General features: G+C 39.5%; 1 protein-coding gene across 3 annotated transcripts in view; it reads right to left on the bottom strand.

Annotated features, from left to right (window-relative positions):
- The window catches only part of VPS54 (VPS54 subunit of GARP complex), a 49649-nt gene that overhangs the window by 10190 nt on the left and 25049 nt on the right, over positions 1–14410 (bottom strand). For 2 of the 3 annotated variants that reach the window (XM_026712882.2, XM_087919318.1), the window contains exons 12-17: positions 13047–13143; positions 10510–10850; positions 9333–9477; positions 8658–8839; positions 7506–7618; positions 5421–5481 (exon numbers count right to left, since the gene is read on the bottom strand). In XM_026712882.2, coding sequence (XP_026568667.1) covers positions 5421–5481; positions 7506–7618; positions 8658–8839; positions 9333–9477; positions 10510–10850; positions 13047–13143 — 939 coding nt within the window. The remainder of the gene's footprint in view (positions 1–5420; positions 5482–7505; positions 7619–8657; positions 8840–9332; positions 9478–10509; positions 10851–13046; positions 13144–14410) is intronic. The other variant, XM_026712884.2, reaches the window with a different exon arrangement.

Below are 14410 nucleotides of genomic sequence, written 5' to 3'. Positions count from 1 at the left end.
GACCTTATATGAATTATCTCAATAGGTACTTAAATACATTGCTTTCAGTTTATTCAATTCCTTTTTATTGTTATAATAAATCTTGATACATTATTTTATTTCAATACACTGATATTTATATGACATAGTTACAAATTCTTGACATTGTATTATTTAGATAACTTAGAATATTGGAAATAAACAAAAGAAGTAAATATTGTACCAGTATTAGCTACAGAAATGTGTTCAGTTTATTAATTAACAAGTTCATATTAGAGGACCATCATTTATATGTATATAAATATACAGATCTCTTTCACTTATGGTATTAAATGCCATAGCAATCCATTATATTAATTTATAAGACATATTAAAAATACCTTAGTATTTTAATAAAACTCAATCCCACTGTTGCATATTGGATGTACTATTGCTACGTAATCAGGTGAAATAAGATTCAAAATAAAATTCAGCACTGCTTAATCACCAAACAACCTGTTCCAACAGTTTCATATGGGTGCTAAAAAAGAGGAAAAAAGGATCAACCCCTGCAGCCCTCTCTGTGTTAGAGATCACTGGGTCAAGGTCTCTTCCCCACTAAGACATACTGGAACATCTACTGAGGAAGGACTGGAACCACACAGAACATTTCTCATCTCAACCTCTAGAGGCAGACCAATAACATGGTACTATTCTGCTTATTAGAGGTTTAACAAGGCGGGTGGGTGTATGGAGACACTTCACCTATCCAGTTCATGACAAATATCATCCAAGTGAGCAATGCTCTTTCCATCCCAAGCCCTGACCGAAAACGATCCAGATAATTCATTTCTTCTGCTGCACAGTTTATCCCCTATCATCTCTACAACTTTCCCCAAAAAGTGAAGACTGGCATCCAGGCATTTGAGGTGTTTTCCCCATTTCCAGATTCAGAGGTGGTGTTTTCAAGACTGAACGCACCACTGCCTCTTTCAAGGCTGATGGAAACTCCCCCTCTGGGAATGAGGAATTGATAATTTGTTGAATAAAAGTCTTCACACACATACCACTTTCTATACAAGCCAAAAGATATTGATTTCCAACCAGAAGAAAACAGAGACAGTGACAGAAATGTTACTCAAGATAACAAGTGGCAGAAGATAACTGAGACAGCACCCTATCTATTTCCTTGCAGGACACACATCAAAATAAGTCCCATGTACCAGTTGCCACCAAAGACTCTGTCCAATAGCAACCAAGGCCAGGGGTGGGATTCAAATATCTTAACAACCGGTTCTGTGGGCGTGGCCTAATTTGTGGGCGTGGCTTCACGGTCATGTGACAGGTGGGAGTGGCTTGCTGGCTGGGCGTGCCTAGGGAGTCATGTGACTGGAGTGGGTGTGGCCATGTGACTGGCAAACCAAATGTAAGTGGTCCTCGCTTAATGACCAGGTCCTTGCTTAATGGCCAGTTGCTTAGCAAGTGTTCTAATTTATGACTGACCTCCACAGAGTTACTTGGCCTGTTTTGGGTGTTTTGACAGCCATACATATACACACCACACTTGTGACCAGTTACAACATCCCACAGTCTTGTGACTGAGGTTTTCTGTGTTTTTTGCCAGTTTCTAACAATTCCTTCTGGTCTCTGGTTAAAAATGCCCATTGGGGAAAATAGACTTTTTTAACAACAGTGTTTGCTTAATGACCACAAGGTTCACTTAATGACCAGGGTGCTTGCCTAACCCAGGAGTCTGCAACCTTAAACACTCAAAGAGCCATTTTTCTATTTTCTTTTAAACAGGTATCTCTGTCTCTTTCTTTCTTTCTCCCTCTTTCTCATCACTCTCTCTGTCATCTTTTTCTCTTTCTTCCTCATCTCTCTTTCTCTTTCTCCCTTTCTGTTTCTCTTTTCTCTTTCTCTCTCTCATATACAACTGCTAAGATTGGAAGCTGTTTTTTTATAATCCTATTTCTTTGCAATTTTTTTCACACCCATTTGTGTATATGTATCCAATATTCTTTATTCCTTTCTGCTATGTGTTCAAAATGGGCAATGATTTTGTGTGTGTGTGTGTGTGTGTGTGTGTGTGTGTGTGTGTGTGTGTGTAGCATGTGTATATATGTCACGTCAAGGGGTGCCTCGCCTAGCCCCTCCCCTCCCAGCCATTCCTTGTCACACCCAGCCTCAACTTATCTATAGTTCTATAAAAATGTTGTTCACCTTTTTTGACTTTATTATCTTCGTACTATAGATGTACTTTCATGGACCACTGAAAGGAGGAAATGGCTCACATGCTTTGCCCAAGAGGGTGACAGGCAACAGGCTTTCAAGGGGCTGCCAGAAAGAAGGGGGGGGGGGAATGTATTTTCCAAAGCACCAGAAGACAAACAAGAAGCAATGACTAAGACTAAGGAGAAACTTCCTGACAGTGAGAACAATTAACCAGCTTGCCACCAGAAGTTCTGGAGAATTTTAACAAGAGACTGGACAGCCATTTCTCTGAAATGGTATAGGGTTCCCCCCAAGGTCCCTTCTAAGTGTTATTCTGCCACCTTTCCCAGGACCTCTACTCAGAGTTTAGCATCCTCAGTTTTCCTGCCTGAGCAGGGGGTTGGACTAGAAGACCTCCAAGGTCCCTTTCAACTCTGTTAAACTCTGTATTTATGCTCTGGACCATAGACATGTAAACCCTGAAAAGTACCTGGGCAAAAGAAAGGCAGTAAAATCACTTTAGGTGTAGGGACACACACACACACACACCTCTATGGTTCTGTAAGGATCTCCTGGTGGAGCAGGGGATTGGACTAGATGATCTCCAAGATCCCTTCCAGCCCTAGATTGCTGTGCTGTTTCAGAGTCTTCTGAAGCCAGGGTTTGAGTCCTTCCTTCCTCTCCTTTTTTTCTCTCTCCCTCCCTCCATGTATCCATCCATCCATATTTTTCATTCACATTCTCATCCCTCCCTCTCTTTTTCTTTCTTTGTCCCTTCCATCTCTCCCTTTCTTTGTCTATCCCCTTTTTCCTTTCGCTTCCTTTCTTTTTCTTTCTTTCTTTCTTTTTCTTTCTTTCTTTCTTTCTTTCTTTCTTTCTTTCTTTCTTTCTTTCTTTCTTTCTTTCTTTCTTTCTTTCTTTCTTTCTTTCTTTCTTTCTTTCTTTCTTTCTTTCTTTCTTTCTTCTCTCTCTCTCCCCCCACCTCTGTATCTCTCTGTGTGTGTCTCTTTCTCTGCCCATCTTCCCCCCCTCTCTCTCAAAGCCAACTGGGCCAAGACAGCAAGTTCAGACTGGCTGAACAACGATCATGGAAGCGTCCCTCCAAGCGACCCTCCTCCTCTCGCAACCGGTGGCTATGATGGGGCCATGTGTGTGTGTGTGTGTTTGCCAAAGCATAGCAAAAATGGGCGTGGGGCAGGCGGCTGCAGCTGGCAATCGTTGTTCAGCCAGTCTGCATTCCAAAACAAAGAAATGAAAGAAGTAGGGAAGAGCACCAAGGAAGGAGAACTTGCTGGCTTGGCCCAGCCGCAGATTTGAGGGAGGGGGAAGCGGAGGGGGAAAGAGAGAGAAAACACACACTCACACACAGAGTTGGGGAGGTGTGTGTGTGTGCGCGCTTCACCTTTTAAAATTCTTGATTTTCTTTATCTTTGAAAAATCCTGGTAATGTCCTTTATTTATGCCCTCTTTAAAAGATTCATAGCATGTTTTGAAGGTGAGGCATGTGGTGAATAACACAATTATCCCAAAGGGGGGAAAAAAAGAACATTGGTTTGTTGAGGCTCAATGATGGCTAGAAACAGTATCCAGGAACTTGAAGACTTAATTTCATGCAACTTCTGCATGGATGAAATTTCTGCTCCTGTTGCGTGGGAGATTGGTTGGGGCTCTGGAAACTGGAAGGGAGCATGTTGCTTCTGGAATACTTACAGGAGTATAGTTTTCTCTTTCTTTCTTTCTCCCTCCCTCTCTGTTTCTCATCTCTCTCCTCCATGGCAAGAGCAGCAGCGTCAGTCAGTGTCTCGGGAGAAAAGTTGCCCCCCCCATATTCCTCCGTCTTGTCGAGTAGCCTCACGCAGCATCAAAATTAGCACCAAATTTAGCGCGCTTCACAAATGAGAAGGCACCATTTGTGAAGCGCGCTAAGTTTAAAGGTGCTGCACAGCGCGTTCCCCGCCCCCATATTTCCCTTGCCGTGAGCAGGCTCGCGCTGCGCAGCACCTTTAAACTTCGCACATTTTACAAATGAGGTGATTCCAGCGCTATTGTCACTACATACTGAAGTGCAGCTCCCCCTGTATTTCCCTCGCTGCAAGCAGCCTTGCGCTGCGCAGCACCTTTAAACCGTGCATTTTACAAATGAGAAGGGGATTCCAGCGCCATTGCCACCACATTTGTGAAGTGTGGCTCCCCCCTCCATCTCCCTCATAAGCAGCCTTGTGCTGCGCTGCGCAGCACCTTTAAACCGCGCATTTTACAAATGAGAAGGGGATTCCAGTGCCATTGGCACCACATTTGTGAAGCGCGGCTCCCCACCCCATATTTTCCTCGCTGCAAGCAGCCTTCCCAGCCTCACTTCCCCAAGGGGGAGCATAGCAGGGGGAGGAAAGGCAAGCTGTTGAGCCCCGGCCCAGGGCTTGCCATACCTGGGGGGAGGGATGAAGCAGCAGTGAGATGGCATTGGTGATGGGGGCAATGGTGCCCAAGGAACACAATGGCAGCGATTCTGGCGGCATTGGGGCTTCCAGGACCAGCTCCCCACCCCGCCACCCGTCAGCTGTTTGTGTGGGCAAGGAGGGGCAGGGCCAGCCAGGGGTGCGATTTGCTGGTTCTCCGAACTGCGCAGAATCATAACATCCAGTTCTATAGAACCAGACAGAACCGGTAGAATCCCACCCCTGACCAAGGCTATAGCAAATCCAAGCAACTTTATTGGCAGAATGCTGCATAAACCAGTGACAGTTGGAGAGGATCACAAAACTGTCTTTTGCCCGGAATAGAATTCACCACCCTGTACAAGGTCACTGGATGACAGCCATCCAGGCAGTAAAATAGGAGAATACTTTGCCTCTCTTATTGTCACAGTGTAGGCCTGAACATGGTACTACCCATCCTTCTAGATTTTCTCCACCAGCATCTAGAACTACATCTCCCAAGGGATCTCCATAAACAAAGAGTTACAAAGGATCAAAGAGGCCACTCAAGAGTAATAACATGCAGGGCACACCTTGCCTCCTGTTAATAGATGCTTATCAGCCACTGAACAGAATCACCCATCAGAGAGCTATGAAATTTTCAAACACCCTTTGAAATTCAACTGCACTGAATGCCTAGGGCAGACTATATGAATCAGTGTTATATCTAAGTTTGTATATATTTATATTTATATTAAAATAGATCATATCTGGATATTTTAAATCAAAATTATGCAAAATAATGTTATGAAGGAAACGGAAAGTTTATCTTACCCAACTACAGCATATTTTTGTCCATCAACAATAAGAAAATCAGTTGGCTTTCTTTCTTCAGCTATAAACAAAAAGAAAAAAATATTAATGGCAAAACATAGAATGCTCTAAAATAAATGTTAAATCATTTATTTTTATTTATTTTTAATTATTTGTCAAAAGCTTACAATATAACAGAAACAAGAATAAACTTAAGTTTAAATACAAGAAATAGGAACTACTAATTGGGGACAATAAGACAAGGACGGGAGGCACGATTGTGCGCTTATGCACAAAATCAATCTCATTAAGCTACAGATAGTCCTCAACTTATGATTTCAACTGGAATTTTGATCATAAGTCATCATGTGACCACTTTTCTCACCGACCACACTGCCAGTTCTCCCGGTTGCTGGCCTCTCAGGAATGGGGAGGGGAGAAAGAGGGCCTATGGGGTAATGGGCCGAGCTGGCTGAGGCCTTCTGGCTCACAATGGAAAAAAGTGGAGTTGCAGCAGTCCTACAGTTTTAAGAGTGGGAGCGCTGCCAACACCAGAATTTTGATCTTGTGACCACTGGAGCACCCCAGCAGTCAGAACTTCAGGCGACTTCTAACAGTCACTGAACAGTTGTAAGTCAAGGGGTACCTATAATACATTCTCATCTACTAGTTCAGTAGTTCCTTAACTCCATGGGCATGGCTACTTTTCTTTATCTATGCAATAAGACACAGAAAGCAAGCTGCTACATTATAGTGTTTAGAGCATCTTGAAGCAGCAAATCTTACGATTTCACTTTCCTTTTGTCATGAAAAGGATATGTTTCGTGGATAAGACAACTGGAAACAACGCACTCCCTATTTCCTGAAATGAAAACTCCTCAGAACCCACATGGTGTCAAAAGGTGAGGCCTCAGGTAGGGTCCAACACCTGATATCGTTCATCCCCATAATGGATTAATTTGGGGAATTAGCAACCTAGCCCTCCAGGGAGATCCTACTATCATCTGTGTCACAGGCAGCAAAGAAATCCAGGAAACTATTTCTGAATTGTCTGCCAACAAGTGAAGAGATTGCTAGAGAGGAATGAAATAAGCCAGGTTTCCTCTCCGGCCAGTACAGAAATCAAGTGGATTATCGGAGAAGGAAAGCTTGTTCCAGCACAGCATGCAATTGACTGTTGAAGCCTGACAGACACAAATATTTTACAGAATAGTAATTTGTAAAAGGTTACAACGAAAATGGTTTGGCCTTAAAATTAAAATCATGTCAAGAAACAAAACTCTTAATCAGTGTTTAAGTTTTGAGATTGAAAAATGAGCCCATTATTCTATCAGAAAATATAAATGGCCCACAACTTCAATAACTGAAAGGAGGCTGAAACTGTCATTTGCTCAAAAAGCACTTCCTTTTTTCCAAATTCCAAAATGTAACCAAAAAAGTAAATAAAAATAAAGTGTTGCTTGAGGGATACTCGCACAGAAGGGCAGAGTCTCATGGCATTCTCCCAGTGTCTTTACCCTCACAAATCATGATAATTGACATATTGTTAGCCCCATACTTTACTGTAAAGGGTAGCCATATTTTACAAATAACTGAAATGAATGATTTGTTTACTTATGTTCTGGAGTTACTATGTGGTTAACTTGTCTATTCTACGAAAATGCACCTTTTTGGCAGAACCTTGAATGAAAAAAGGCTTAACCTTACTCTTCCAATGAAGTATAAGGAATTACATTTAATTTCTTTAAACTTTTCTCACTCTGGATTAGGAGCAAGCCATATCCCAGGGGTATAGCCTGCAGGTTACATGAAGACATTTCAGATTTACTTTTAATTTCATTTCTCAATAAGTGTCCACTGCTTTAGATTCAGTTCAGAAGAGGTTCGGAACCAGTGGATGTGCAAATTTAACCTGTCTGTGACTCATTAAAACAGCTATGTTTACTTCTAACTTTAATGAGTCCCAGAGATAAGTATTATCCTTATCAAATTGGTCTTTCTCTTCTCGAACTGAAGAGCTTGGTTATAATTCATAATGATTTTGCCTGTCTAAGTTTGCCACATGCAGCAGTAGAATAATCTAGAATCTACTGAGAGAAGACTCACCTCCTGCTTTTTTCTCTGGTAAAGCAATTTTGCCATCTGATATAGAATCAACAAGATCCTGAAACTCTGCAGGAACATCAGCTTGCTTCCAGCGTTCATTATCTAGCAGAAGACTATTTACATGCAAAAAGAAAATGGGGTTTAAAGGGGAAAAAACTGTTTCTTGTCTCTTGCATCCATGTTCATTTGAAATTCAACATTAGGAATGTTCTAACTAAGGGGCAAGCTGCAGCATCAATTTCTGGAGATTTTTATTTTAATATTTTTTAAAATCTCTTTGGGGTTTATAATGTTAAGTATTATTTCTGACCCCATGCTGTGTAAAAATGAATATACCATTTGGGAAATGAGTTTACCATTTTTATATTTTTCTTTTGATTTACTGACCTTCTATTAACTCTGAAGCCAAAGTTTGGATAAACACTCATGAGAACCTTATATGAAACAGTGACCCGGAGATGAGCAGTTGAGGAACGGAAGCCATTTATTCCTTCCTTAGCCCAAGTGAAGCCTTTTCTACCACTGCAGTTCAGCCACTGCAGGCTTCGTTCTCCAATTTATCAAGTTTTCTTAAGGCATCTGATGCTAAGATGCTGACTTATCTGAAAATCTCCAGATGTACACTGATCACCTGGAATATTTTATCCACTTTCTTTACAAGTCTTTGGCCATGAGAAATATGTGTCAGGAAAATGGAGGGAGACGATTAAGGGTAGAAGGGTAATATAGGCATAAAGGTTAAAGTGAAACTAAGGGAGAGTGTACGTAAGTTATAAGGATCGAAATTTAAAAGGGACCATGCTGGAAACTGAGTTGATCCTTGAATTGCATTTATTTCTCCATTCCCAAGAGAACCTGGAAGGTCAGTGTGTGTAAGAGAATTAGAAGGGAAGGAATTGTGAAGATGTGGAAGGGAGAAAAGTGTTTTGATCATTTTTGGTCTGTCACAACCCTTCTGAGATCCACAGCAGTGCTCTATTAACAGAAACCTAAAAAGTGACTTAAAATTAACTATCATTTTATTGATTTAATATGGATTCAATATGCTTCTTAGGCTCAGAGGTAAATAATTCAGGTGGAATGCAGTGGATTTCAACTCCATTTTTTACTGTTTAGAATGCAATAAGGGCTATGTAACAAACACACAAATACCTCAGCTTAGTCTTTCTTTCCTCATGGAATCTATTTACAAATCTATTAGCTTGGCTTTGAAGTGCGCCCCGCAATGACATACTCTTTCTACCACATATCTGTTCTGTATCCAAGATGAATGTTTCCATTAATCGTGAAAGAGCAACAAACTCTGTAGAATTCAGTTTCTCCAGGAATCCATCCTAAAAGGAGAAGAAAAGTTGATGCAGTAGCACTCTACTTATTTTCATTTTTCCAACCCTATACAGGTAGTCCTCCACTTATAACAATTCATTTAGTGACTGTTTAAAGTTATGACGACACTGAAAAAACTGACTTATAAACCATTTTTCACACTTTATAACCATTGCAGCATCCCCATAGTCATGTGTCAGAAGGTTGCAAAGGGCAATCGCATGACCTTGGGACACAGCAATGGTCATAAGTTTGAACCCGTTGCCAAACAAACACCTGAATTTTGATCACATGATCATGGGGGTGCTACAAAAGGTCGTAAGTGTGAAAAATTGTCCTAAGTCACTTTTTTCAGTGCCATTGTAACCTTGAAGAGTCGCTACATGAACTGTTGTAAATTGAGGATTATCTGTACTTCTATTGCGGAATTATCCCAAAGTGACCTGGTTAAAGAAGGAAAAATCATCTATTTGAAAATTTCTTCCTGCTATATACAGGTACCTGCATCAAACGTACTTTTGCTCTAGACATAAGAAACTTGACAGAGCGATCATGGCAAATATCAGAGGCACTGTAAAGTAGCTCCTGGATGTTATTTGCTAATCTGCCCAGTTCCAGTTCTGACAATTTTATATCTTCACCAATCCTGAAAGTAATAAGAAGAATTTGTTTACAAAAATATGTACCTGATATAATTCAGTGGCTACTGTTTCTTTAGAGAAAAAAATGGAACCACCTACTGCTACATGCATGCTGACTACACGGCATTTGGAGATCAAGGTCTTTGAACTAGAGAAGAATTTAATGGTATATTTCTGCTCATTGGAATTTTTAACTTGGATTTCCATTTATTTTACCATAACTAAAACTAAGAAATTGTTACACTAGGGAAAAACAGTATATAGAAGAATTGTCTCTAGAACTGTTTACCACATCAGTTCTCCAAAAGCAACAATAATAATTTAGTGCAAGAAGTTATTACATAACATGACAGGGATAATCTGTTTTAGAGTAAATACTTATACTGAAGTTATTCCCAAGTAAAGATAACTTCATTAACATATTATAGGCACCAATGAAGATGAAATAGAAAGGAAAACTAGAAATCTCATAGAAAGACTGGAGGATGGGCATGGAATAAATATATCTGAGCAAAGCTTCTCAACTTAGGTCAAAACATATAAATGGATAAAAAACATCAATAAGACTCTTCCATTGCAATTAAAACATGTGGAAGCAATATTTGTTCTTCTTTCATCCAAAGACAACAAGGCAACAGAAGCATAGCTGGCAGCAAAAGTCACACAGAAGTTTTTTAATGCACAAACACAGACAGGATGGGCAAGCTGTTCGTTTTAGACAATTCTACACCACATTTGAAAATAATACTGGAAAATGTGACAATTTGCTATTATTTTATGCAGAATTACCAAGTTAAAAACTTAAAATTTTCTGAAACTAACAATTGGTATTAAAAATCAGGACTAGGAATTCTCAAGTTGTTTGTTTCTTCAGAGAATGCATAAAATAGAGTCAAACCTGACTTTAGAGGTTTGGAAATTATGTTTTCTAAGTTCAATTTTTAAAGAACTTTTATGAATGTTCACATTTGTATAGCTGGAACCAATCATGCCTGCCATTTGGATCAGGTTCGAAGTTAAAGATTTTTGCTACATACATGATCTCAATTCCACCCAGTGTTACACTGGATGAAGTCTGTTCCTTGCTAGATGAGGAATCAGTGGTACATTCAGCTTCAGACACAGAATTGCTACTGCTGGGTTGACTGTCTGGGTAAAGGTTTCTCTGGGAGACAGAATCAGCTACTGCGGGTGGAAGGTCTCCTTCACTGAAGGCATCACTTATGAACATGCCTTCATGAGTCAGATAGGCCACTTCTGTGTCTATGGAACTCTCCTTTGCAGAATTGGTTTGCCCAGAAATATCGCCCACTTCCTTGCTCCTTTGGTTCTTGTCAAGAACCAAGAGAACCACGCTTCTGATGACATTTAGTGTTCCCTAAAGAAAATATAGTACTTGTTAAAATAGTGTATTCTTTGAAAAATACATGCTTTAGCAAAATATGCTAGCTTGATAACATATTAAACTCTACTTGAACAATAAAAACTATTCATCAAACTATTCATGATTCACAATTGTCTAACATATATTCTGCCTCAAAACTTACTTTATGCAACATTTGTGGTTATATACATGAACTGCACTAAAAATAAGTGTCGGCATTTTCGCAAATAACAGTAATTTCCTTGTCCACCCCCAATGGTCTTAAAAATTTCAACTGGACTCGAGTGTCTCAAATCTTCTAATCCTGAATGAGAGGTCAGGGAAGATTTTCTGTTTGTGTGAATCTGAGCAAAAAGAGAAATGCCTCCTCACAACTCCAATTACACAAACATTTCTTCTCATGCTTTTGATTGCCATTTACAAACTTTTATACTCAACATTGGACAGAATGTTGGTGTAAATGCTGGAACGTATGTCTATCTTTTTTTCCCCCTAACTTTGTTTCTATGTCATAAAAAAACAAGTTTTCCCCTGCCAGTTGTGTATGACTCTAGGGAGCAGTGCTCATCTCCTATTTACAGCTGAAGAACCAGCATTGTCCAAAGACGCTTCTGTGGTGACGTGGACAGCATAGCTATATGTTGAAGGTGCATGGAATGCCTTCTCACCAAAGTGGTACCTATTTATCTACTTGCATTTACGTGCTTTCTGCTTTGGGTTGGGCAGAAGCTGCAGCAAGTAATGGAAGCTCACTTCGTCATGCAGTATTTAGATCTCAAACTACCAACCCTCTGGTCAACAAGTCCAGTGTCTCAATTGCTTATCCACCGCACCCCTTTCTAGAGCACAGATGGAGGTAAATCGGGAATGTTATTATTAAGAATTGTAAACATATTTTTACTAAACTTCCCCAGTCAGAGGACTAGTAATAATATTTCCCAACAAAATTTAATCTAAAGAAGTCAGATTCCCAGCAAAACAGGACTATGTTTTCTGCTGCTTGTTCTTAGGACTGGATATCAATAACACATATCTTTTTCTTATCATTTCATTTCATCTATTTTATGTGAAATGGGCAGAATTAGTTTTACTTTAAAATGTGAGGTTGTTAACTGATATTAAAGAAAGACTTTCTTAATTCTTATTGTTCTTAATAAGACAGGATGGAAAATGCTGATTCATACAAACGAGAAACAAAATACCAAAGCAGGAAGTGATTAGGAATAACATTCAACCCTCATGCTCATTCCATTCATAAAGCCTGGAATTTTCTTGCAAATGAGATCATGTTAATCATAAAGGAAAATATTGCTTGCAGATATCTAATTCTGGGTATGTTCTAATTTGCAGGCTAAAGTAAGATCTACGGTTAAACTTGTCGGTCCTTTTACATACCATATCTTTCTCCTCTAATTCAGTGGATTAAAATTTATGTCTCAACCTGAGCAAATAGTATTTAACCATTATTTCTTGAAATAAATCAATTTCATTTCACTTTTAAAGTTGATTTGTTGTTATAGACCAAATTAAATAAAAAAACATAGTTTTTAATAAGTCATTGGAAGAAAGGAGAGTAAAATTCAGGCTCTCCAGACTTACTATAGACCACAGTCATAATTACCCAATAAACACCAAAACTAAATGTAAAAATCCCAGATTAGCAGCTCTCGTTATCTGCAGCTCTAATATCTATTATTTCATGGATCTACGTTTAATAAATATTTTGTTATCCATAGGAAAGGGTTTCTTGTATTTGAGGGTTTGGGTACATGATTCTTTTTGAGAGAGGACTTTCGCAGCGTATTGTGTGTATTTTGATCATGCACAAAATAGGTGGGTTTTATGTATATGGAAACTATATAGTGTATATATAGTTTCATTATCCACAGTTTCATTATTCACAGCTGTCAAGTCTGGAATGGCACCCCTCCAAATAACCATGGCCACCTATATTTGAACTTTGACCCCCCCAATATACTTATAATTTTATTATCTTTAAGAATTATTGCTGACAATTTCCCCAAATGCTTCCTTAATTTGCAGCTGTATAACCTTGTTTGATCAATAACGACAGACAAAATCCAGTATTCTATTATAAACTACATTATATCATAAAACTAGAAAAAAATAGCATTATGTATTATGCAAGATACATTGTAAAAAATTTTTATTAAAAATACAGTATCTTACCTTAATTCTCTTGAGAAAGACAATGAAATTAGAAAAAATACTTTTCAGGAGTTCAAACCACTGCGGAAAATTTAACATTCTCATTTGATCTGCAAGTCTATAAACAATAACAAAATATTATCATTTAAACTTTAATTTAGCTCTCCGGTTTACAATGGAAACAATAAGGTCATTACAATATTGTTTTGATGATTAATGAGGCTGCATCTTTTTCTTGGTTCACACAATAGTTGTGTAATCTAATTGGAGTTAAAGCATACTTGATAGCATATCCATCTGCTGTAAAGCAGCGGTCGCCAGGATGGTAAGGTGGGAATGTGCGAGTGGTAGGTACACACGTGCGCAGCTCCTTTGTGTGAATGGCAGATTTATGCGCCCTCCACTAGTGCAGATGGAATTTTGCATACAAACAGAGGGTGTTTATGTTCGTGTGTGTAGCTCCACTCGCATGAGCAGCAGGCGCTTGTGCATGAAGCTCCACTTGTATGAGTGGAGGGCGCTTGTGCTCGTGCATGAAACTCCACTCGCTCAAGCGGAGGGCGCTCGTGCTCATGTGAAAAGTTCTATTCGTGCAAATGGAGCTTCATGCGTAAACAGAAGGTTCCTGCACTCCTGTGCGATGCTCCACTCATGCAAGCGGCAGGCATTTGCGCTCCTGAGTGAAGTTCCACTCACGTGACTGGAGGAAGGATACTTGTGCTCATGCATGAAGCTCCACTTGCATGATTGGAGGGTGCTCATGTGCAAAGCTCCATTCGTGCAAATAGAGCTTCATGGGCGAAAGGAGGGTTCTTGCACTTGTGTGCGGAGCTCCACTTGTGCGAGCAGAGGGTGAAAAGCTTCATTTGTGCAAATGGTACTTTGCGTGTGGGTGCAAGTGGAGCTTCACGCATGTGTGCTTGCCCATCTCTCCCACAGCCTGGTTTTGAATAGGCTGTGACCTGGTAATGGGCCATGGCCTGGCGGTTGGGGACCCCTGCTCTAAAGCATCATATAGCACTTAAATACTTTCTAAGCTCAAAACCTATTTTTCCTAGAATTGAGAAGCTCAAAAAATCTCAAAGAGATGTTAACAGATCCGGCTCATATATTCATAGAATTCCCCTTTCTAGTTTATGAACTGAAGCACAGCACTTTCCTATAATCAACATATTTGTTGATCAAGCCCAAGCCTACTTTGCTTCTTATATGTGCCGGATGTTCTAAAACTCAGAATTCTCATTTTTCTATATTTTTTTATTATTCTGCATGAAAATGGCCAGTTGCTCCTTTTATTATTTTAATCTATACTTTAACATTATTTCTAATAAAGGCAACAGAATATACCAAGGTTATAAATAAATTTGGATCTTAATTTAATTTAA

Source organism: Pseudonaja textilis, chromosome 1 (assembly GCF_049901715.1).
Source record: "Pseudonaja textilis isolate UNSWEBS1 chromosome 1, rPseTex1.2, whole genome shotgun sequence".
NCBI classification, from domain to species: Eukaryota; Metazoa; Chordata; class Lepidosauria; order Squamata; family Elapidae; genus Pseudonaja; species Pseudonaja textilis.
Note: the sequence above shows the minus strand (reverse complement) of the source record. Positions and strands in the feature narration are given on the sequence as shown.